Here is a 24,570-nt window from a genome sequence, read left to right as displayed (position 1 = left end):
CCAGTCCGCCCATCTCATATATTATGATTCGTTAGTTTAACTTTGTGACCCCAGAGTGTTTCTGAAAGGTTGAGATGTTTCAACCAGAAGCTGGGAGCCGCCGCACAGAAGGAAATCAGACGCTGGAACAAGACGCTCTTTGGACACAGACCATTACAGGTCAAACTCATTGGATGCCATTTAGTGTGTTGGCAGTTTAGGAGAATGTCGCTGGTGATGGTGTTGTCTCTTCACCCTGCTCCACCTAGGGAACACAACATAACACAATGATGATCTCACTTTAGTACACAACAACACAACACAACCATGATCTCAATTTAGTACACAACACAACACAACGATGATCTCACTTTAGTACACAACAACACGACCATGATCTCACTTTAGTACACAACAACACAGCAACCATGATCTCACTTTAGTAAACACAACACAATGATGATCTCACTTTAGTACACAACAACACAACACAATGATGATCTCACTTTAGTACACAACAACACAACACTGATGATCCCACTTTAGTACACGACACAACGATGATCTCACTTTAGTACACAACACACCACAATACAACAACCTGTCTTTTAGTACACAACACAATAATCTCACCTTTAGTACACAATGAAACGCAACGATCTGACTTCAATGACAAACCAAATTTAAAGTTAGAGCCAGGGTCAAAGGTTTGTGGTTAACCTTTGCAATACAGTTAATTACACCACAACGCAACACAACATTGTAAAATAATCTTGATAAACTACGGCCAAATGCATGTTTTTTATTGTAATTAAATCAAACACCCTATGCAGCAGTGGTGTTTTTTTAGTGGGGGGGGGGGGGACTGTGTATGACGTCATCAAAAAGGAATCCCGTGTTCACGCACATTCAGAGTTGTTCAGTGTTCAGTGTTGTAACTTGCCAAATATGGAAACTTGAGTTAATCTCAATTGTAAAAATCAACATGTTTAATCATACTGCTTCTTCCTCATTCCCCCACGTATTAAAACAATAGGCCTACCGACAGGTCTAGAGACCAACACCCATTTCACTCAACACATTGATGGAGCAAATCCAAAGTAACCAAAGCTCCTAACATGGCCGCCCTACCACCACTTTACAGAGAGGCTGGGCCTGCAGTCACCACACACTGAGCAGACGGCGCTGCCATAGTGAAAACAAATATAGATATCATTTTTATGATAATCTTTTTTTTGTAACATGCTGAATGAAGTGTGTGGCCGGCGTCCCCCCGTGTGCCCCCCCCACTACAGCCCTGGTAACGACTGATCATTCTCAATTATTAGATACATTTTTAATGAACTGCAATAAATGTTCGCTCCAGCCACATGCACCGTGATTCCATCCCAGTGTCTGTATGTTCTTATTTCTACAGGACGCCCTCTGTAAAATATCTACGGTGGCCTGCGTGGACACACTGGAGGGAGACAGTGAAGGACACGTCCGCTTCAAGACCCCCGAGGAAGCCCAGGCCGTCGTCAACGACCGCTCGGCCGTCGCCAAGGAACACGGCTGGACGCTGGATCTGCTCTCTGGTGAGAACCGGTTCTTCAGAGATCTATTGGTTCCTTCAAAGACTCATCACTCGCATGTTTATGTTTTGGCGTTGAGGTTTTTTGTCATTTCTTTAGGTGATCATGAGCAAAGGTATTTGCAGAAGATTTTGGTGGACCGCCAAGTGAACTTGAACCGTCCGAGGGAAAAGAAACGAGGAACAGAAAAGGACAGAGAAAAATACAAACATGAACTCCATGTCTGGTTGGAAATGCATGCAGGTGATATCTCCTTTGTTGTTATGTGTGTGTGTGTTATACGGTGGGCAATGGTATTGTACGGTGGGCAAATGGGATTCACCAAGATGGCGGCTTGGAATGTGCATTTTCTTAAAGGGCTGCATCCAGCAAAAGTCTAGGTGGACACGCCCACTTGTGATTTCACTTAGTGAGGGGTCGTTTGCGACCGAATCAATCAGTCTCTATGATTCGTTCTCATAGTCTCGACTCCCACTCGCTGACTCGCTGTTCACTGTGTTAAGTTAGCAGAGCGGTGAAGAGGGACTGACCTGGGCAACAACATCCCGATTCCGAACATGAAGGGCTCCTCAGCTGAAGGGAACTTAATTGTAATGTTGTGTGTTGATTGATGACCGATTGCACGATTGTTTGAGAACGAGGGAGGAGCTGAATCTGAATCAGCTGAGAACCGTGCATTCCATGATTGACTGCTTCCGGAAACGTGACTGAACCAACAAACAAACGATTCTGAACGATTCTTCTTGGCAAACTGACCGACGGGAACTGAATCAAGGAAAATAATCATGAAATCCATCACTAATGTCACTAAGACACAGGCAACAGCCGGTCTTCAAACGGCTTGTCATGGCTAATCACACTCACACCTGGTGGCACAATTCCACCCATTTACCTGTTCACGGCATCTTAAAATGAATACCTGTGCTTTAAATACTTGACATGTTTGCCATGTTCTTGTAACATCATTTCATATTTCAACACAAATGTTAGACTTTTCTCCACACTAACATACCTAACTTCTAACATAACTTCCCGTGCTGTCAAACGTAGCTCATCTCAAAGGCGGAGAAGATCATCATGGCCCGAGCCTTTTTGTCAAATGTTTTCCCAGTCGTACATGTTGTGTGTATATATAAGGTACAAGGCTGCCTTTGTTGGGAAAGCATCCAATTTCTTGGTCGCTGAAAAGTCAATTTTTTTTATAGCAATAAACGTCAAACATCAGATGTATTATTTTGGCAGTGACTGGTTTAATACATTTTTTATTTAAATACGTTCTTCGAACTTATTTGAACAGTTAGTGCAAGTTGTGACAATATGTGCATTTTAAGAATAATTGTTAATGTCAGCTTAAACACAATAGTTGAATAGTTTGGTGTTAATAATTAAAATAACACATGAAAATGTTCATTAGTGTGGTCTATAATACAAACTATTTTCTTTCTTCTACAATACAGTGCAGTTGAAAGGTCATTTTATTTGACCTTTGCACCCCGTCGTGTGCGGAGGTATAAACATGGGGTCAAAGGTCGCCAGCTGCAGTGACCCCCTAAGCTGGTTCATTACTTATTGCATCAGCAGAGCGGCGGTCCCTGAGCCTGACCTCCATGACCCCACCGTGACCCCTCGACCTCCTCCTCCGCCCGACGGCGACGCCTCCTCGTCCGGGCCGCGCCCCGCCCCGGCCACACTCCTCTCCGCGGGCGCCCCGCCCCGGCCAGGAGTCCGTGTGGCTGGTGTGGACCCCCGTCAGAGGGGGCCCGGGGGGGTGGCAGGCGGGCCGGGCCGGGGGCCTCCGGGGCCGGGCCGCGGGGGGCCGGTATTGGGAGCTGTGGTCGGCGGTGCCGGTGAAGGGCGGGGCTTCCCGTGGCGGCGGGGCGGGTCTGCAGCTCTCCCTCGCCGCCACCGGGGGGCCGGGGGGGCAGACGCTGTCCCTGCTGGTCGTGGCGAACAGCGCTCTGTTGACTCTGAGGTTGTCACGTGGGCGCAGAGGGTGGGCCCTCGCAGGGCTGTCCCACGCCTGGAGGTCTTCTGTTGGAGGGACAATGGCGTCGTTGGTGAGTTGATGCACAAACCACACGGCGCTACCCTGCACACGACGTGGCCGGGCGCACCCACCTGTGTACCCCGAGTGAGACGCCATTCCTGCCTTCAGAGGAGGCCGTTCGTCCGTCCAGGATCTTGTCTTCTGCACTTTCTGTTCCCTTTTGTCGAGCAGTTGGTTTAATTCGACCTCTGATCCTGAATGGGGCTCAGGGAACCACGCGGCTTCTCCCTCTATCTGGTGGTTAACTCTCTAATTAGGCTAATTGACTACAGAGTGTGACGAAAAACCAATAATTATTTTTTTCAATCAATTGTTGTTTTCGGCCTACAACAAATGTCTTTGAGGCAAATTGTGTTTGGGGGCTAAACGCAATTGGCTGCCTATTGGACCCCCCATCCCACTCCGGACCACCTCGGGTGCATTCGGGAAAGCCCCCTAACTGTCCCTGGGAGGGGGATCCCTCTTCTGCGTTCCTCACACTGGACACTTTGGACCGTTTATTTGCAAGGAATTAGTCTCCAAATATGTAATATCATAACAAGTCTGTAAGGGTGTCCACATGTGCTACTAGGAACAGGGTTAGCTTTAGGGTGCTTAGGGTTAGGGTCAGTACTGACATCCCCCAGAGGGGGCGGTGTTGAGGCGCTCATCACTGCTAAGTATCAGCAGCTGAGTGGGCGAGGGGGGCTCAGAGTTTGAGACTGAGCGGAGAGTCCCTGGGTCAGCAGGTGAGATTCGGTGAGTGAAAGTAACCCGATGGACAAACGCTGCTGGGCGTCTTCGAGGAGAGGACCTTTTGTATTCGTGTGTACACGGTGGAGTTGAAAGGCTGGACTTAAGGCGCGGGCTGGTTGCCTGGAGACGAGGTGCCGGTGCGGCGGGACACGGACGGTTGGCCTACGATGACTGTGGACCTCTGGTGAGTACCGCCCTGTTCTTCGTCTTGTTACTCCCTTTATTTGGTGAAGGTTCGGTATGATATCTATGAAGCAAAAGGAGGAGAATTGTATCGGCATGCCTGGAGGCTTAGCTTGGCATCTGTGGATGCCCTGCCTGGAGCATTCTGGTCCCCTGGGCTATGGGTTGTGACTGTAAAACTTGGTGTTTTACAGCCACTTTGTGGCTATGTGTAGGCATTGCAACTTGGTTTGTGGCTTGTTGCTGACCCTTATGTGCGGGAATTTTGTGGCCACGAGCGTCACCTGTCCTGCTGGTATCTCCAGAATTGATGCATGAATGAATGGCTCCTTGCATGAGTCGGACTCCTCCCTAGGCTCCAAGGACATGTGTGGCCTGTTATTATGAGTGTGTGAATGTATTCCCTCCTTGGAAAGCCCTTCTACAAGCCATATAAAAATATATGAAAGTATAGTAAGTATCACATGGAATACACAGTGGGCTGCAAGCCTCACTCAACAACAAAGAAGTAGACATACATCACCATGTCAATCAATCATCACTAAATCAGTGGTCAAAAAATTATTATGTTATCCATCATCAATCATAGATTCAAAAAAGCAAACATGTCAGTTCCCTCATAGAAAACCCATCAAATAATTCTAACTATGTGTGACACAAAGAGTTACACTTTCAGCATGCATTGAATGGCAAGTCCACCAAAATAAGTGACATAAGAATACATTTTAGATTAAAAAAGTCCCATCAGATATGCATAGATTTTGAATGATTCAGGTGATCTTCATGTATTGGTGCGCTGTATGTATGTTTGGGCTTTTGGACATTCCTGTAGTCGTTGCTCCTGTTTGCTGTCATCAGGTCCTGTAGTTTGTGAGTCCAATGTTTGTTCCATTTCGTCAAGGGCGTGGCTCACATGTAGAGGTCACTAGCACGATCACATGTGAGCCTCCTCCTGGCGTCCAATCGTCAACTCGCCCGTACCAGAAATTAGGAACATGTTCAACCGTCCAACCGGATCAGGTCGGGCCCCTCTGGTGGATCCTCGTCTGTGTTCACGGGTTCACACTTGATCTCCATGTAAGCTTGGATGGCACCTGGTGCTCCTGGAGCGCTCACCACAAACAGGTTCCCCATCGTCCGGTGAAAGCGTCATCAATGCCGGAGTTCTCTGCCAACTCTAATCTGAGAGACTGTAACCCTGACAGCGCCCTGGCCACCGACCCACCCGGAGCTGTGTTGTTGGGGATAAAAGTACCACATGTCGTCCCTATCATCTCACACAACCCTCCTTGCTCTGCCAATAACATGTCCAAGGCTTGCCTATTCTGATAGGTCATTCGGGAGGTGGCATCTAATTGTTCTGATTGTCCTTTGACTGCATCCGTGGTAAAATTGACAAACCGTTGTTGATTATAACATCTATAATTTATCCAATCAACCTTTCTGTTAATGGTGGACCTTCAAAACAGAACCGATTCAAACCCTGCCGCTATTTGATTGCGTCATGTGGCTGTTGCTCCTGGCGCGGCCGGGTCTGGTCCTGGGTAGTTGGTCGGCTCCGGGCGTGTCTGCATCTGGCTCGATTTGCCTGGAACTTTGTGTTTCTCTTGTTGGAATATAAACTGATGTATGGCAGCCTCTTAATTCTGTTTCTAATTGCTCTAATGGAAGCCCCTTATGGGGCCCTCGAAATGTAGGTGAAGGCATGGGTCGACCCGTAAGCATTTCATGTGGGGGTTAGATGAGTCATTCTGTTAGATTGCAACTCGACAGTGCTACTGGTAGTGCATCTACACAAGTCAATTGAGTCAAAAGTTTGATTTATTTTCACTTCCCTCCTTGCGCATAGCCAATGCAATGCACATTAAATGATAAGCTTAGTTTGATTAAATAAAGAATAATTTAATAATTTCATTGGTTTTGATCTTCATTTGATCATACTGCATATCACTTATTTTAGTTTACTGTAAACAAAGTTGTAGTTGGAATTTAAATATTATGTTTGTTTTGTGAGGCTTGTGGTGGCGTATATAGTTTTGGTTTGGTTCCTTTAATCAATGAATAAATTTATGACGTCATCAAAAAGGACTCCAGCCTGCACGCGCACAGGCACGCACACATTCAGAAGAAGATTGATCTGTGTTGCTTGCCAAATATGGAAACTGGAGCTAATCATAATTGTAAAAATCAACATGTTTACCAATTCTGCATCTTTCTCATTACCACACATATTAAAACAATAGGCCTAGCCTACCACAGGTCTAGACCAACACTCATGTCACTCAGCACATTTATGGTGCAAATCCAAAGGGATGGCGGGAAGCCAGGCTGCAGCTACCGGGCTTTCCAGAGCCAAAAACTCATTATACCATGTGACCAAGGCAGCCAATCAGGTCGCCCAGGCAGACTGTCTCCAAACCTGTCAGATCCATGGACAGGTCAGATCAGCTCTGGGCCTGAATCACCCGGCAGCCATCTTGGTTCTACACGCTAGCTGGGTGGGGAACTGAATAAGGATTTATACATGTTATTATTTGATCTGCAGAAAGAATTTATCTGTTTGCATGATGTTGAAGCTATTTACATTGGTATAATTGTTTTCATATTGTATATCATAGGATATTATCAAATACTGAATAAATGAAAGGCTAAAAATACCTATCTAAATAACCTAAAATCATAAATGCAGTTAAATGTTTTTGTGAATGTATATCTATCACATCGCTTCTCAGTTTTTTATAACTTAATCTAATAATTTTTAATTATTAATTTCTGTATTTTTAAATTCAACTTCATATTTTAAATTCAATTAGAATTTATATTTGTCAATTTTATCTTAAGGATTCACCTTTAATAATAAACCTCAACTCTAAACAAAGTATGTAAACCTAACCTAACAATAAGCATATTAAATAGGCAAAACGATTTTTATGTATTTTATTGACAGAATAACCCAAGTAAAGAGAATCAACAAAGAGAATCAAGGCTAAAGCAGGCTAGCACGATTGTGGTAGACTATGCAGCAATGCAATTCTCTAGCTAGCAGAACTCTCAAATAATATATTTTGAGGAAACACATTAAATTAATCGATTATTGTATTGAAACTCAACCGAATCTCACCGTCCAAAATCTTGATTCAGAATCTTTGAACATTATTTGAAACTTAAATATTACTAAACAATATAAGATAATTAAAAGGTTATAACGTTAAGCGGCAGAGTTAAACAAATCCATCACAAATAGAGATGTAATTCATTTACACTTCTTAAAGATCGATGATTGTTATCAAAATACAGTATGAATATTGTAATTTATCAAATGCAGACTCTGCAGTTCACTGAAGTCCCAAGCCTGATTGTAAGGATTATAAATGAACAGCGATGCACTCCATCCTGGTTTAGGAAGCTGAACGTGAGAAGCCTCTTCATGATTTAACTTTGACCCTAAACACCAAGGAAGCACAAGTCAGCATTAAACATTAAACACACTATCACTTTGATGATGTACTGTTAACATATAACTGTGTTGAAGTACTGTTCAACTATTATTGTGATGAAGTAGTGTTAAAATATTACCATCACTATTGCTGTGATAAATAAATATAACTGTAAATATATTACAGAATAAGTATTGTAAAGTGATGAAATACTGACTGTGGACAGAGGTTGGTACTCAGGAGCCAGCTTCTGCCCCTCAGTGTTCTCAGAGCTGGTGTCAGAATCTGGGAAGTAGCAGAATGGGAGGAGGTGAAGTCATGACTGAGCTAGATGTACCTAGATCTACAGAGCTGTATAGTCTAGTGAGCTAGATGTATCTAGATCTACAGAGCTGTATAGTCCAGTGAGCTAGATGTATCTAGATCTATAGAGCTGTATAGTCCAGTAAGCTAGATGTATTTAGATCTATAGAGCTGTATAGTCCAGTGAGCTAGATGTATCTAGATCTATAGAGCTGTATAGTCCAGTAAGCTAGATGTATCTAGATATACAGAGCTGTATAGTCCAGTAAGCTAGATGTATCTAGATCTATAGAGCTGAATAGTCCAGTAAGCTAGATGTTTCTAGATCTATAGAGCTGTATTTTCCAGTGAGCAAGATGAATAGATGTAACTAAATATACAGAGTTGTATAATCCAGTGAGCTAGATGTACAGTATCTAGATCTACAGAGTTGTATAGTCTAGTGAGCTAGATGTATCTAGATCTACAGAGCTGTATAGTCCAGTAAGCTAGATGTATCTAGATATACAGAGCTGTATAGTCCAGTAAGCTAGATGTATCTAGATCTATAGAGCTGTATAGTCCAGTAAGCGAGATGTTTCTAGATCTATAGAGCTGTATTGTCCAGTGAGCAAGATGAATAGATGTAACTAAATAGACAGAGCTGTATAGTCCAGTGAGCTAGATGTACAGTATCTAGATCTACAGAGTTGTATAGTCTAGTGAGCTAGATGTATCTAGATCTACAGAGCTGTATAGTCCAGTGAGCTAGATGTATCTAGATCTATAGAGCAGTATAGTCCAGTAAGCTAGATGTATCTAGATCTATAGAGCTGTATAGTCCAGTAAGCTAGATGTATCTAGATCTATAGAGCTGTATTAGTCCAGTGAGCTAGATGTATCTAAATCTATAGAGCTGTGTAGTCCAGTGAGCTAAATGTATCTAGATCTACAGAGCTGTATAGTCAAGTGAGCTAGACAAGTCACCAAGATCTCGGTGTTGGTAGTGGCGTTAATCATAAGAGCAGTAAAAACAAATTATACTCACCAGGTTTGCGCTTTTCTGAATCTAAGGATCAAGAGAAATGATTAGTGTTGTAACCGTGGTGAATATCTTCATGTTATTAGACTTTCATATTCTAAATGCCACAACATCTCTATGGACACGACATTGGAGGAGGTTCATCATTCAGAGGTGGAGGCTTCTACAACCAGACCACCAGTGTGTGAAGACAACCAATCAGAGTCTAGGAAGGGGACAGGAAGTAGGAGCAGGTGGATATCAGGTGTCAGTCCTCCTGGAGAGTTTGATTCACTCACCGTTCCTCTTCCGGTACAGAAAGACTGCAACAGCAGCAACAACAGCAAGAACAGCAACTCCAGTGAGGATGAAAGCAAGGATGTGACTCTTGTCCCCTGAAGGTAAATTAAGAAAATCAAATCAGGTGTTTAATAATAGATGTTGGACAGAGACCCTCCCTCATCCATCCCTCCATCATTGAACCACATGTCTATGGTCACGTGATGCTACAATCACAACTAACACAGCCTCAATATTCCTCTATATAGGAATGTGTGTTTACCCAGTAGCTTCAGCAGTGTCCAGGTAGACCCAGGCACTCTAGGAATACTCAAATCTCCTAACTTTTATGCCTCCGTTGACAGTTTGTGAGTGTTGCGTGTGTTGAGTGAGTGAGAGGTTGCGGTTGCACAGCTCAGGCTGCCGGACGGCGCTGCAAGGAACTTTTATAAACGCAATATTCATATCCCGCAGTAATCAGCCCACCGGGAATTCTCCCGACTCTCCCGATTACGCGTGTGTGTGTGTGTGTGTGTGTGTGTGTGTGTGTGTGTGTGTGTGTGTGTGTGTGTGTGTGTGTGTGTGTGTGTGTGTGTGTGTGTGTGTGTCTGAGCATGCGTGCAGGTGTTATTCGATTGCCTGGTCAACATGTACGGTAATATTCATACTGGTTTCAATAATACTTTTGATAGTATTTCCCATCTTTGCTGAACAAGAGTCTTGTTCGAAAGTTCAGTGATTGAAACAAATAAATCCCGGGCTGTTGAAGGTTTACGGTACCACTGTCATGCACCTACCCGATGTCAAGTGGACCGGGTTGAATTCACTGCGGGTCTCTCTTCTTATATCCATCTTACCAAAGATATTGTATTAATGTCCTTCTAAACACTCTCTGATCTCAATAAAAGGCTAACAACACGAAACAGCAATATCGACGAGACGCGCTGTGCATAGAGAAGAAAGAATACCGTTGAATTTGCAACATTTTGCAACAAATTATTGTAAATCTGCCCATATATGGACACGTCAGAATTTTCCAGTTTTCACGGTCTACAATGTTGCATCTGCGTCTGCTGGTAATACAACCACAAAGAACTAAACTCTACGGGGCTATTTTCATCATTATTATGTTTTTTTATGTTATTTTTGACGGCACAGCGATCCGGGGCTATTCCCAAAAGAACCAGGGCTATAGCCTCGAATGCCCCGGTCTACCGAAGCGCCTGGGTAGAGGCCCCTGGCAGTGGTTGGGATGAGGTCAGGAGGAGGTGGTGAGACATGTGTTCCCCCCCTCCATCCCCTCCAACACCAGTCTTACCCCTGTTGGTCCTGATGTGGACAGGGTCCAGGGGGGTGAAGATGTCCTCGATGCCTTTCAGCTGGACCACACACTCGTACCTCCCCCAGTCCTCCTGTGGGACGGCCGTGAGGTCCAGGTCCACGCTGACCTGGAAGGTCCCGTCGTGGTTGGGGAGGACCTCCCCGGGGTCCACCTGCTCATGGAGCTCCTGGCCGTCTCTCCTCCAGAACACCACCACCCTGTTAGGGCAGAAGCCTGTAGCATGGCACACCACTGGGGAGGAGGGGCTCCTCCGGAGCAGAGACACCCGCGGACGCTCTGGAGAGAGAGAGAGAGAGAGAGAGAGAGAGAGAGAGAGAGAGAGAGAGAGAGAGAGAGAGAGAGAGAGAGAGAGAGAGAGAGAGAGAGAGAGAGAGAGAGAGAGAGAGAGAGAGAGAGAGAGAGAGAGAGAGAGAGAGAGAGAGAGAGAGAGAGAGAGAGAGAGAGAGAGAGAGAGAATTTTATAATGTTAAACACGACGGTTTATTTCAAGACATTAGGACTTTGTTTAAATATTTTGGTCAGAGAGAGGGGAGGGAGAGAGAGGGGGGGGAGGCAGAGAGGGAGAACAGAGACTCAGAGACATGAGTCTGTCAACGCCCACCAGGTCATGTGACTCTACCTGTTCTCTGCAGAGTGCTCTTCCCGTAGACCAGGTACTTCTTCAGCTCATCAACACACTCCTTGTTGAAGTAGTTCTTCAAGTATTGATTATAAGCTGTATCGTGATCCAATCTCAGTTTGGTGGGGAAAGCCTGGTGTACTGGAGCGACCCAGATCAGGGTCTTCAGGTCCAACGATAGGAAGTCCTCTCCATCATAACCATGCTGCTCATAACCCTCAGTAGTACCATCCTCATCATCCCACTCACAGCCATACATCCTCTGAATAATGTGGGCACCTGAGAGAGAGAGAGAGAGAGAGAGAGAGAGAGAGAGAGAGAGAGAGAGAGAGAGAGAGAGAGAGAGAGAGAGAGAGAGAGAGAGAGAGAGAGAGAGAGAGAGAGAGAGAGAGAGAGAGAGAGAGAGAGAGAGAGAGAGAGAGAGAGAGAGAGAGAGAGAGAGAGAGAGAGAGATTAACTGTTGGGGTGAAGCTCTGCAGAAACTCTAAAGGACATGAGACCACAAAGACTACAAACAGGAGCCTCTTCAGAACACGAGTCTTTATGTGATGGAGTCACCACACACCTGGATAATGTAGAGTGGTTAACAGGATAATAATTAGTTTAAAATGATACTGGACTAATTAACAAGTCTCAAACTACTCCACCCTACACCCCCTACACCACCCTACTCCACCCTACTCCACCCTACACCACCCTACACCCCCCTACACCCCCTACACCCCCCTACACCCCCCTACACCCCCCTACACCACCCTACACCACCCTACACCCCCCTACACCACCCTACACCCCCTACACCCCCCTACACCCCCCTACACCACCCTACACCCCCCTACACCACCCTACAGCCCCTACACCCCCCTACACCACCCTACAGCCCCTACACCACCCTACACCCCCTACCCGTGGATATATAGAGGAGGCTTCCCTCAGTATGGTTAAACTTTATTCTGGGGTTAAATGATGTCTATCTCCATGTGAGAGGTCAGACATTAGATGTAAACGTACCTCCTGTCTGGTTAAAGCGCTTCTTCAGAGTGCCAATGTTGCCTTTGTCGACCTGCTGGTTATCCTTTCTGTTTTCAGTGTCCCTCTCCAGGGAGTCGGGGTCTTCTCTGTAATCCTGGTCCGCCCAGTCCTGTTTGGTTATGATTCTCTGGGTGTTGCTGTCATAGTACTCAATCTGAACCTCATCCACCATCGAAACCATCACATACTCTGGGAAGGTTGAGAGTCCAGACGACGCCGTTTGGAAAACCTGCAGAGAGTGAATCACTGTAGACAGACGGACAGACAGGTTAATACAGTACATCACGGAGACAGACAGACAGAGAGACAGACAGACAGGTTAATACAGCACATCACTGTAGACGGACAGACAGGTTAATACAGTTGGCCTACATCACGGTAGACAGATAAACAGGTTAATACAGTACATCACGGCAGACAGACAGTAAGAGAGACAAACAGGTTAATACTATCCATTATATAATATTAAACGATTATTTAAATAACTATTCCAATGTTTTTATAATTCTAAGTATATTGGTGAATTTCTGTATTCGATTACAGCATTTTAACTATCTTCAGATTGCTATCATTGGAATGATAATAATTACTAGGCCTATAGCAAAATAATTATTATATTTCATAATGTATTGATTGCAACGTGTGTGTGTGTGTGTGTGTGTGTGTGTGTGTGTGTGTGTGTGTGTGTGTGTGTGTGTGTGTGTGTGTGTGTGTGTGTGTGTGTGTGCACGTGCGCGTGATGATTCTCCAAGAATGTTGACGAGTTAATAAGATTGTTATGAGTGTTAATATAATTCTTAGGATTAACAATAGACTTAAAGTACACATTGGATTCCCTCCTAACTGAAGTTTAATTTTTGGATCTGATAATAGATTGTACATTTAGGAACGACGTCATCAAACCAGTGCGCTGGTTTCGTTTTCACAGTAGAACCTAGTTTAAATATAAACAGTAAAATATAAATAATGCTGTGGATTAAACTCATTAGAGAGGATAATCAAATGCTTTTCAACGAAATTAGGGAATCTAAGCGTCGTCTCTTCCGGAACCAGAAACGAAACATTTGGAAAGATCATTTTGAAAGTTAAAAACTGTAATCGGTCTTACCCGAGGACACATCGTGACCAAAGACCAACAGCAGCAGCCCTATTAGCGCCTTCATATCGATGCAATCAGAAGAACAGATCGATGAGATTATCTACCGAGACGCGACTCCGACTCCAGCATCAGACGGACTGACCAGGAAACCTGCGAACAAGAGACGGTGCGAGAGGGAGAGGCCGGTCTGGACCAGTAGGAATTCAATATGGCTTTGACGTCATTAGTTACCAGGAGAACCTAAAGTGAAACTAACTTAAACACACACACAACTTCGATCAAGTTTCATGTAACCCTGAAATAATTCACTATTCACTTATTCAATATCTTCACTTATAAATAATGGCCAGAGAGATATAAGGTTTAGATATACATTATGTTCACATTATGTTCATTCATCATAATGTATCCAATCTTCATCAATGTAATGTTCATATATTTACAGTTCAGATAAATGTGTCGAGTGAATGTGCGTAGATTGGTGTGTGTGTGTGTGTGTGTGTGTGTGTGTGTGTGTGTGTGTGTGTGTGTGTGTGTGTGTGTGTGTGTTGTGTATGTGCGTGTCCGTGTGTGTGTTAGATATAGCTGTGTGTGTAAGTGTGTGCGTGTATGTGTGTGTGTATTTTGTCCGTCAGCATAAGACATCTGATATCAGGACGCTGGTGGAGGAAGATCATAAGAAACATGAACTCTAGTCACAGCAACGCTGGTCAGGGCGTCGGACCGCACACACACACACACACACACACACACACACACACACACACACACACACACACACACACACACACACACACACACACACACACACACACACACACACACACTTCCCGGACACTCTTCAGTCAATGATATATTTGCTTGTTGTTGTGTCACTTCTTGTCTGTCGTACTTCGCTCTCTTGTCATATTTTTTATTATTCCGATATTCGATTCATCATCAACACTAGGCCTATCTTAGCCTGCATGGAGTCATTCCCGTTATCAGGGCTGGCAGACCAGTTCAAAGAAGGGATGGATTTGGAAGCATTGTTTTATTGGAATAACGATGCAACAGACTAACGATGCATGCAGTGATGATATGAAACACTGATCGTTTAAAACAGCCTTTGTGGAATCAGACCACATCTTTTCTTTCTGTCTCCAGAGAGAGAGACCCGAGTCTCCCAGCATTCAAGTGTCAAGTAGGTCAAGTCCTGAACAGTCTCACAGCAGGGAGTCAGAGTCCAGTCTCACAGCAGGGAGTCAGAGTCCAGTCTCACAGCAGGGAGTCAGAGTCCAGTCTCACAGCAGGGAGTCAGAGTCCAGTCTCACAGCAGGGAGTCAGAGTCCAGTCTCACAGCAGGGGGTCAGAGTCCAGTCTCACAGCAGGGAGCCAGAGTCCACTCTCACAGGTCAAGTCAAGCCTCAAGTCTCCAGCTCTGTTATCCACACATATTATTTCATATTCAAATTGACTTTTTGTTAATTTACCAATTAGAATGTTATTTTTTCCATAGAATGTCAACAATTTGAATTTTGTGTCTCTTTAATAACCTGCTCAGTGCTCAGGGTGGTTAGCCGAATTCTGCACTGTTGACAAGTGATTGACGAGGACGCATCGATTCTGTGGGCAGCTATGCGATTAAAACATTTATTACCCAACATACATTTGGAGGCAACACGCCTGCGTCTGTATGTTTTAACGTTAACTGTTAGTGTGCAAATAAAACAACTATTCATTCAACAGAATGTTTTAAAATTCTTAATTTATTTAATTGTTTGGTGCAATCACATTATCCACCTAAAACAGCAACAGCTGCTTTACGTGTAACTCTAATGTATTCCGAACTTCACATTGGTTATTTTATAAACCAACTGTAGATTTAGATTACATAGAGAATTATCCACCCATAACAGCAAAAGCTGGATAATAACATCAGTAACTATCAGTAACAGTGGCATTATAAGCATTATAAAGCATAATCTCAAACAGCAACATTTGTTCATAATACTGTACACCACCCCGTCTTCCTCTGCTTTCATTTCCTCCACTAGAAGGCAGTCACAGCCTGTGGATGCAGAGCGACAGTGCGAGGGGTTACCTCAAAGTGGGAGGGGTTACCTCATCCGAGTCATAAAGTGGGAGCGATTACCCCTTCTGAGTCATAAAGTGGGAGGGGTTATCTCAACTAAGCCATAAAGTGGGAGGGGTTACCTCACCTGAGCCAGAGTGGCTCATGTTAAGCTGGGGCGGTTTTATGAGATATTATTTTGTGGGATGTTTTCGCTCATGAGCGCTTCAAATTTGCATATCATTGGAGAACCCAACCATGTATCAGTAGTGATATCAAATAAATCACGTGGTCTTCTGAAAGAGAAGGTGACTCTCTCTTCCCCGCGTGGGTTCAGACGAGGCGACGCGGGCGGGATATCGGTTTACTGCGCCTGAACATTTATCAATTACTGCTGAAGACTCATGTGACAAGATATATACACAATTTAGGTCCTCTTTTACCAGGAAACAACGTAGATGTGGAGTTTGTGTGTGTGTGTGCCCATATCCGACCTAAGTCATTCTCACTGTTGGTGACAACCTGATTGAAATCAATACGATAAGAATGCATGGATCGACAGAGCGCTTGTTGTAGTCCAACTTCGGTAAACTTTAGTTCCACGCTAGAGACGCTAGAGGTCAGCTATGCTCGTCGTCGCGCAATGACGGCGTTTAGGAAAAGTGGAGTCGAATTCATTTGAAACAGTGCTGTTCTTTCCTATGTTCGAAAGGAAGCACCTTTTCATCTCCCCTTGACCCGATGACGTTTTCCACGAGGGTTAAGTAAAGGAGGCATAAAGGTTAGGATATTTGACTATTCGTAGAGAACTTCCTGCTCAGCTTGTGATTCACACACAGGCCTTTATATTATCTATAATTGACAGATCATGATGATATCCGGGTATACGGACATCGCTGGAACAAGTTTGTACACCAGTTTCAAACTTTACAGGGCAGACCAGTCCGCCCGTCTCATATATTATGATTCGTTAGTTTAACTTTGTGACCCCAGCGTGTTTCTGAAAGGTTGAGATGTTTTCAACCAGAAGCTGGGAGCGGCCGCACAGAAGGAAATCAGACGCTGGAACAAGACTCTGGAACAAGACGCTCTTTGGACACAGACCATTACAGGTCAAACTCATTGGACGCCATTTAGTGTGTTGGCAGTTTAGGAGAATGTCGCTGGTGATGGTGTTGTCTCTTCACCCTGCTCCAACTAGGGAACACACAACGCAATGATGATCTCACTTTAGTACACAACAACACAACACAACGATGATCTCACTTTAGTACACAACAACACAACACAACGATGATCTCACTTTAGTACACAACACAATACAATGATGATCTCCCCTTGTGCAACACAATGATGATCTCACTTTAGTACACAACACAACGATGATCTCAATTTAGTACGTAACACACCACAATACAACAACCTGAATTTTAGTACACAACACAATAATCTCACCTTTAGTACACAATGAAACACAATGATCTGACTTCAATGACAAACCAAATTTAAAGTTAGAGCCAGGGTCAAAGGTTTGTTAACCTTTACAATGCAGTTCATTACACCGCAACGCAACACAACATTGTAAAATAATCTTGATAAACTATGGCCAAATGCATGTTTTTTATTGTCGTTAAATCAAACACCCTATGCAGCAGTGGTGCAGAGGGGATTTCTTTATTGGGGGACGGGGGGACGGACTGTGTATGACGTCATCAAAAAGGAATCCCGTGTTCACGCACATTCAGAGTTGTTCAGTGTTCAGTAAGTTCAGTGTTGTAACTTGCCAAATATGGAAACTTGAGTTAATCTCAATTGTAAAAATCAACATGTTTAATAATACTGCTTCTTTCTCATTCCCCCACGTATTAAAACAATAGGCCCACCAACAGGTCTAGAGACCAACACTCATGTCACTCAACACATTGATGGAGCAAATCCAAAGTAACCAGAGCTCCTAACATGGCCACCCTACCACCACTTTACAGAGAGGCTGGGCCTGCAGTCACCACACACTGAGCAGACGGCGCTGCCATAGTGAAAACAAATATAGATATCATTTTTAATGTATTCATTTTTTTTTGTAACATGCTGAAAAAAGTGTGTGGCCGGCGTCCCCCCGCGTGCCCCGCCCACTACAGCCCTGGTAACGACTGATCATTCTCAATTATTAGATACATTTTTAATGAACTGCAATAAATGTACGCTCCAGCCACATGCACCGTGACTCCATCCCAGTGTCTGTATTTTCTTATTTCAACAGGACGCCCTCTGTAAAATATCTACGGTGGCCTGTGTGGACACACTGGAGGGAGACAGTGAAGGACACATCCGCTTCAAGACCCCCGAGGAAGCCCAGGCCGTCGTCAACGACCGCTCGGCCGTCGCCAAGGAACACGGCTGGACGCTGGATCTGCTCTCTCCGGTGAGAACCGGTTCCTTAGAGATACAAAGATCTATCGGTTCCTTCAAAGACTCATCACTCGCATGTTTATGTTTTGGCGTTGATGTTTTTTGTAATTCCTTTAGGTGATCATGAGCAAAGGTATTGGCAGAAGATTTTGGTGGACCGCTAAGTGAAGTTGAACCGTCCGAGGGAAAAGAAACGAGGAACAGAAAAGGTGGGAGAGAAATACAAATATGAACTCCATGTCTGGTTGGAAATGCATGCAGGTGATATCTCCTTTAACACTCTCTATTGTCGTTATGTGTGTGTGTGTTATACGGTGGGCAATGGGATTGTACGGTGGGCAAATGGGATTCAACCAATATGGCGGCTTGGAATGTGCGTTTTCTTAAAGGGGTGCATCCAGCAAAAGTCTAGGTGGACACGCCCACTTGTGATGTCACTTAGTGATGGGTCGACTCGTTTGCGACCAAATAAGTTCAATGGAACGACTCTTTAACAAGAACGAACCGACTTGATTCCACGTTTCAGTTCTCTCTCCTTCGTCTCTATCGTTCGTTCTCCCAGACTCGAGTACTCCAGGAGGACTACCAGTCCTCCTGGAGAGTTTGATTCACTCACCGTTCCTCTTCCGGTACAGAAAGACTCCAACAACAACAGCAACAGCAGCAACAACAGCAACTCCAGTGAGGATGAAAGCAAGGATGTGATTGTCCCCTGAAAGAAAATCAAGAAAAGAAAATCAGGTGTGTAATAATAGATGATTCCTCCATCATTGAACCACATGCCTATGGTCACGTGATGCTACAATCAAAACTAACACAGCCTCAATGTAACTATTCCTCTAGAACCTGTTCTGGAGCTCAGGGTTACTCAGGGACTGATCTGAGCTTAGCCCCATTAATAGAACTCATTTACCCACAATCCACCGTGTTCTGCTGCACTGAGCTAATCCGGAGTGCTGTGTGTTTACCCAGTAGCTTCAGCAGTGTCCAGGTAGACCCAGGCACTCTAGGAAGACTCAAATCTCCTAACTTTTATGCCTCCGTTGACAGTTTGTGAGGGTTGCGTGTGTTAGTGAGTGAGAGGTTGCGGTTGCACAGCTCAGGCTGCCGGAAGGCGTTGCAAGAAACTTTTATAAACGCAATATTGATATCCCGCAGTAATCAGCCCGGCGGCCCGGAATGTTAACGGCCCACCGGGAATTCTCCCTACTCTCCCGATTACGCGTGTGTGTGTGTGTGTGTGTGTGTGTGTGTGTGTGTGTGTGTGTGTGCGTGTGCGTGTTATTCGATTGCCTGGTCAACATGTACGGTAATATTCATACTGGTTTCAATAATACATTTGATAGTATTTCCCATCTTTGCTGAACAAGAGTTTTGTTCGAAAGTTCCGTGATTGAAAAAAATAAATCCTGGGCTGTTGAAGGTTTACGGTACCACTGTCATGCACCTAACCGATGCCAAGTGGACCGGGTTGAATTCACTGCGGGTCTCTCTTCTTATATCCATCTTACCAAAGATATTGTATTACTGTCCTTCTAAACACTCTTTGATCTCAATAAAAGGCTAACAGCACGAAACAGCAATGACGACGAGATGCGCTGTGCATAGAGAAGAAAGAATACCGTTGAATTCGCACAATTTTGCAACAAATTATTCTAAATCTGCCCATATATGGACGCGTCAGAATTTTCCGGTTTTCACTCGCTACAATGTTGCATCTGCGTCTGCTGGTAATGCAACCACAAAGAACTAAACTCTACGGGGCTATTTTCATCACTATTTTGTATTTTTATTTTATCTTTGACGGCACAGCGATCCGGGCCTATTCCCAAAAGATCCGGGGCTATAGCCTGGAATGCCCCGGTCTACCGACGCGCCTGGGTAGAGGCCCCTGGCAGTGGTTGGGATGAGGTCAGGTGGAGGTGGTGAGACATGTGTTCCCCCCCTCCATCCCCTCCAACACCAGTCTTACCCCTGTTGGTCTTGATGAGGGCGGGGTCCAGGGTTTTGGAGATGTCCTCGATGCCTTTCAGCTGGACCACACACTCGTACCTCCCCCAGTCCTCCTGTGGGACGGCCGTGAGGCTCAGGTCCACGCTGACCTGGAAGGTCCCGTCGTGGTTGGGGAGGACCTCCCCGGGGTCCACCTGCTCATGGAACTCCTGGCCGTCTCTCCTCCAGAACACCACCACCCTGTTAGGGTAGAAGCCTGTAGCATGGCACACTACTGGGGAGGAGGGGCTCCTCTGGAGCAGTGACACCTGCGGACGCTCTGGGAGAGAGCGAGAGAGCGAGAGAGCGAGACAGAGATTATTTTATAATGTTAAACGCGTGTTCTTGTCATGTAAGTCTCGATGGTTTATTTCAAGACATTAGGACTTTTTTTAAAATATTTTTGTCAGAGAGAGGGTGGTCAGAGATAGAGAGAGGGGGGAGAGGGAGGGAGGGAGGGAGAAGAAGGAGAGAGGGAGGGGGGAGGGAGCAGGGGCGGCCTTCCCTACAGGCGGGTTAGGCGGCCGCCTAGAGCGCCATCTAGAGGGGGGGCGCAAAATAATGCGCCCGAAAAAAAAGAATACTTATCGGCTACGTCTTTCCCCCCCCCCCGTCAACAATCGCTCCATACCCCCCCCCCCCCCCCCCCCCCCCGTCAACATCCGCTCCATACCCCCCCCCCCCCCCCCCGTCAACAATCGCTCCATACCCCCCCCCCCCCCCCCCTCAACAATCTCGCCTAGAGCGCCAAATGTGCTGGGGCCGCCCCTGGGAGGGAGAGAGAGAGAACAGGGACTCAGAGACATGAGTCTGTCAACGCCCACCAGGTCATGTGACTCTACCTGTTCTCTGCAGAGTGCTCTTCCCATAGGCCAGGAGCTTCTTCAGCCAATCAACACACTCCTTGGTGTAGTAGTTCTTCTTGTATTGATTCCAAGCTGTATCGTGATCCAATCTCAGTTTGGTGGCGAAAGCCTGGTGTACTGGAGCGACCCAGGTCAGGGTCTTCAGGTCAAACGATAGGAAGTCCTCTCCATCATAACCATGCTGCTCATAACCCTCAGTAGTACCATCCTCATCATCCCACTCACAGCCATTCATCCTCTGAAGAATGTGGGCACCTGAGAGAGAGAGAGAGAGAGAGAGAGAGAGAGAGAGAGAGAGAGAGAGAGAGAGAGAGAGAGAGAGAGAGAGAGAGAGAGAGAGAGAGAGAGAGAGAGAGAGAGAGAGAGAGAGAGAGAGAGAGAGAGAGAGAGAGAGAGAGAGATCCATTAACTGTTGGGGTGAAGCTCTGCAGAAACTCAAACAGGAGCCTCTTCAGAACACGTCTTTATGTGATGGAGTCACCACACACCTGGATAATGTAGAGTGGTTAACAGAATAATAATTAGTTTAAAATGATACTGGACTAATTAACGAGTCTCAAACTACTCCACCCTACACCCCCTACACCCCCTCCACCACCCTACACCACCCTACACCCCCTACACCACCCTACACCCCCTACTCCACCCTACAGCCCTACTCCACCCTACAGCCCCTACACCACCCTACAGCCCCTACACCACCCTACACCACCCTACTCCACCCTACAGCCCCTACACCACCCTACAGCCCCTACACCACCCTACGCCCCCCTACACCCCCCTACACCCCCTACACCACCCTACACCCCCTACACCACCCTACACCCCCTACACCACCCTACACCCCCTACACCACCCTACAGCCCCTACCCCACCCTACACCCCCTACACCACCCTACACCACCCTACAGCCCCTACCCGTGGATATATAGAGGAGGCTTCCCTCAGCAGCTCAGAGGTTATCTTTAACAGATCACCAGACAGTCCCAATCACCTCCAGGGTTAAAGACATGTCTGCTGAACTGTAGGAAGACGCGTTACTGATCTGGATGAAAACGTACGGCACCAGGAAACTGCTGCCCTGAAAGGAGCATCGCTGTTCAGAGGAGCTGAGGGCAGGGACAGAGACCCCGCTGAATCAGGAGGACCGAATACAGGCTACTGTGCGCTGGTCATTCAATACATTTGAACACAGATGAGATGCTTCTGTGTGCGTGCTTGTGTGTTTGTATACATATATACACATACTTCTGGACGTGTGTGTGTGTGTGTGTGTGTGTGTGTTCGTATTGGGGAATGAAGAACCAACAGACTGGAATAAATATTCTGCTTAGAAACACGGCAGCACAGCATCACCACCTGCTGGTTACATTCTGGTAATGCAGCCGGTAGACCCGCAAATAGTTTCCTTGATTAAAGAAGATGTGACTTGATTATTCACTGCGGGGAGATTTTATAATATTAGTAGACGTTAACTACTTTAACTAAATGTCACGTAACATTTTCTGTGACTTTAATTGTATTTGTATTTTGGAGTTGCCATTTTGTCCTTTTGAATACAATCTTTAAGAATCAATTTTTTTCAGGGTTGTTGAAAAGTCCATATTTTTTTATAGCATAAGTTGTATCATTTAGCAGTGACTGGTTCATTAAAAAGTGTATTTAATTGCATTATTTGAATTTATTTGAACAGTTGGTGCAAGTTGTGACATTAGGTGCAGGGCCACGGCCAGGCCCTGCGACCGTCCGTGGGGTGTGTGTGTGTGTGTGTGTGTGTGTGTGTGTGTGTGTGTGTGTGTGTGTGTGTGTGTGTGTGTGTGTGTGTGTGTGTGTGTGTGTGTGTGTGTGTGTGTGTGTGTGTGTGTGTGTGTGTGTGTGTGTGTGTGTTTAGGAGTATGGTTAAACTTTATTCTGGGGTTAAATGATGTCTATCTCCATGTGAGAGGTCAGACATTAGATGTAAACGTACCTCCTGTCTGGTTAAAGCGCTTCTTCAGAGTCCCCATGTTGGCTTTCTCGACCTGCTGGTTACCCTTTCTCCTTTCAGTGTCCCCCTCCAGGTAGTCTGGGTCTTTGTCTCTGTTGGCCTGGTCCACCCAGTCCTGTTTGGTTATGATTCTCTGGGTGTTGCTGTCATAGTACTCAATCTGAACCTCATCCACCATCTGAACAATCACATACTCTGGGAAGGTTGGGAGTCCAGACGATGCCGTTTGGAAAGACTGCAGAGAGTGAATCACTGTAGACAGACAGAGAGATAGACAGGTTAATACAGTACATCACGGAGACAGACAGACAGAGAGACAGACAGACAGGTTAATACAGCACATCACTGTAGACGGACAGACAGGTTAATACAGTTGGCCTACATCACGGTAGACAGATAAACAGGTTAATACAGTACATCACGGCAGACAGACAGTAAGAGAGACAAACAGGTTAATACTATCCATTATATAATATTAAACGATTATTTAAATAACTATTCCAATGTTTTTATAATTCTAAGTATATTGGTGAATTTCTGTATTCGATTACAGCATTTTAACTATCTTCAGATTGCTATCATTGGAATGATAATAATTACTAGGCCTATAGCAAAATAATTATTATATTTCATAATGTATTGATTGCAACGTGTGTGTGTGTGTGTGTGTGTGTGTGTGTGTGTGTGTGTGTGTGTGTGTGTGTGTGTGTGTGTGTGTGTGTGTGTGTGTGTGTGTGTGCACGTGCGCGTGATGATTCTCCAAGAATGTTGACGAGTTAATAAGATTGTTATGAGTGTTAATATAATTCTTAGGATTAACAATAGACTTAAAGTACACATTGGATTCCCTCCTAACTGAAGTTTAATTTTTGGATCTGATAATAGATTGTACATTTAGGAACGACGTCATCAAACCAGTGCGCTGGTTTCGTTTTCACAGTAGAACTTAGTTAAAATATACACAGTAAAATATAAATAATGCTGTGGATTAAACTCATTAGAGAGGATAATCAAATGCTTTTCAACGAAATTAGGGAATCTAAGCGTCGTCTCTTCCGGAACCAGAAACGAAACATTTGGAAAGATCATTTTGAAAGTTAAAAACTGTAATCGGTCTTACCCGAGGACACATCGTGACCAAAGACCAACAGCAGCAGCCCTATTAGCGCCTTCATATCGATGCAATCAGAAGAACAGATCGATGAGATTATCTACCGAGACGCGACTCCGACTCCAGCATCAGACGGACTGACCAGGAAACCTGCGAACAAGAGACGGTGCGAGAGGGAGAGGCCGGTCTGGACCAGTAGGAATTCAATATGGCTTTGACGTCATTAGTTACCAGGAGAACCTAAAGTGAAACTAACTTAAACACACACACAACTTCGATCAAGTTTCATGTAACCCTGAAATAATTCACTATTCACTTATTCAATATCTTCACTTATAAATAATGGCCAGAGAGATATAAGGTTTAGATATACATTATGTTCACATTATGTTCATTCATCATAATATATCCAATCTTCATCAATGTAATGTTCATATATTTACAGTTCAGATAAATGTGTCGAGTGTATGTGCGTAGATTGGTGTGTGTGTGTGTGTGTGTGTGTGTGTGTTGTGTATGTGCG

At 45.0% G+C, this 24,570-nt stretch overlaps 3 protein-coding genes across 7 annotated transcripts in view; 1 reads left to right on the top strand and 2 right to left on the bottom strand.

The window, feature by feature from the left end:
- The window catches only part of LOC115529330 (class I histocompatibility antigen, F10 alpha chain-like), a 35,190-nt gene extending 10,972 nt beyond the window's left edge, over window positions 1-24,218 (bottom strand). Inside the window, exons 1-6 of one of the 4 annotated variants that reach the window (XM_030337968.1) lie at window positions 24,057-24,218; window positions 22,919-23,188; window positions 20,926-21,204; window positions 20,064-20,363; window positions 18,678-18,803; window positions 9,380-9,527 (exon numbers count right to left, since the gene is read on the bottom strand). In XM_030337968.1, coding sequence (XP_030193828.1) covers window positions 18,700-18,803; window positions 20,064-20,363; window positions 20,926-21,204; window positions 22,919-23,188; window positions 24,057-24,111 — 1,008 coding nt within the window. In that variant the 5' untranslated portion in view covers window positions 24,112-24,218 and the 3' untranslated portion in view covers window positions 9,380-9,527; window positions 18,678-18,699. Of the gene's footprint in view, window positions 1-9,379; window positions 9,528-15,358; window positions 16,880-18,189; window positions 18,252-18,677; window positions 18,804-20,063; window positions 20,364-20,925; window positions 21,205-22,918; window positions 23,189-24,056 lie in introns of those variants that run through there. The other 3 variants (XM_030337966.1, XM_030337965.1, XM_030337967.1) reach the window with 3 other exon arrangements.
- On the top strand, window positions 1,240-18,276 carry LOC115529333 (la-related protein 7-like). 2 transcript variants are annotated; one of them, XR_003973516.1, is made up of 2 exons: window positions 1,240-1,556; window positions 1,653-2,540. XR_003973516.1 is itself a non-coding variant. In XM_030337970.1 (2 exons), the coding sequence occupies exons 1-2, from the start codon at window positions 1,379-1,381 to the stop codon at window positions 18,253-18,255; spliced, it is 225 nt and encodes a 74-aa protein (XP_030193830.1). In that variant the 5' UTR covers window positions 1,240-1,378; the 3' UTR covers window positions 18,256-18,276. The 2 variants fall into 2 exon arrangements, 1 of the variants encoding a protein (XP_030193830.1); XM_030337970.1 differs by lacking the exon at window positions 1,653-2,540 and adding an exon at window positions 18,209-18,276.
- LOC115529334 (major histocompatibility complex class I-related gene protein) lies at window positions 7,636-13,800 on the bottom strand. The gene is made up of 8 exons (XM_030337971.1): window positions 13,639-13,800; window positions 12,510-12,776; window positions 11,499-11,777; window positions 10,829-11,155; window positions 9,558-9,653; window positions 9,286-9,306; window positions 8,173-8,240; window positions 7,636-7,962 (listed from the first exon to the last, which is right to left on the bottom strand). Exons 1-8 carry the CDS (start codon window positions 13,691-13,693, stop codon window positions 7,951-7,953), a joined length of 1,125 nt encoding a protein of 374 aa, XP_030193831.1. The 5' UTR covers window positions 13,694-13,800; the 3' UTR covers window positions 7,636-7,950.
- Window positions 24,219-24,570: the final 352 nt, after the last annotated feature.

The sequence above is a fragment of the Gadus morhua genome, chromosome 17 (assembly GCF_902167405.1).
Source record: "Gadus morhua chromosome 17, gadMor3.0, whole genome shotgun sequence".
Taxonomy (NCBI): domain Eukaryota; kingdom Metazoa; phylum Chordata; class Actinopteri; order Gadiformes; family Gadidae; genus Gadus; species Gadus morhua.
Note: the sequence above shows the minus strand (reverse complement) of the source record. Positions and strands in the feature narration are given on the sequence as shown.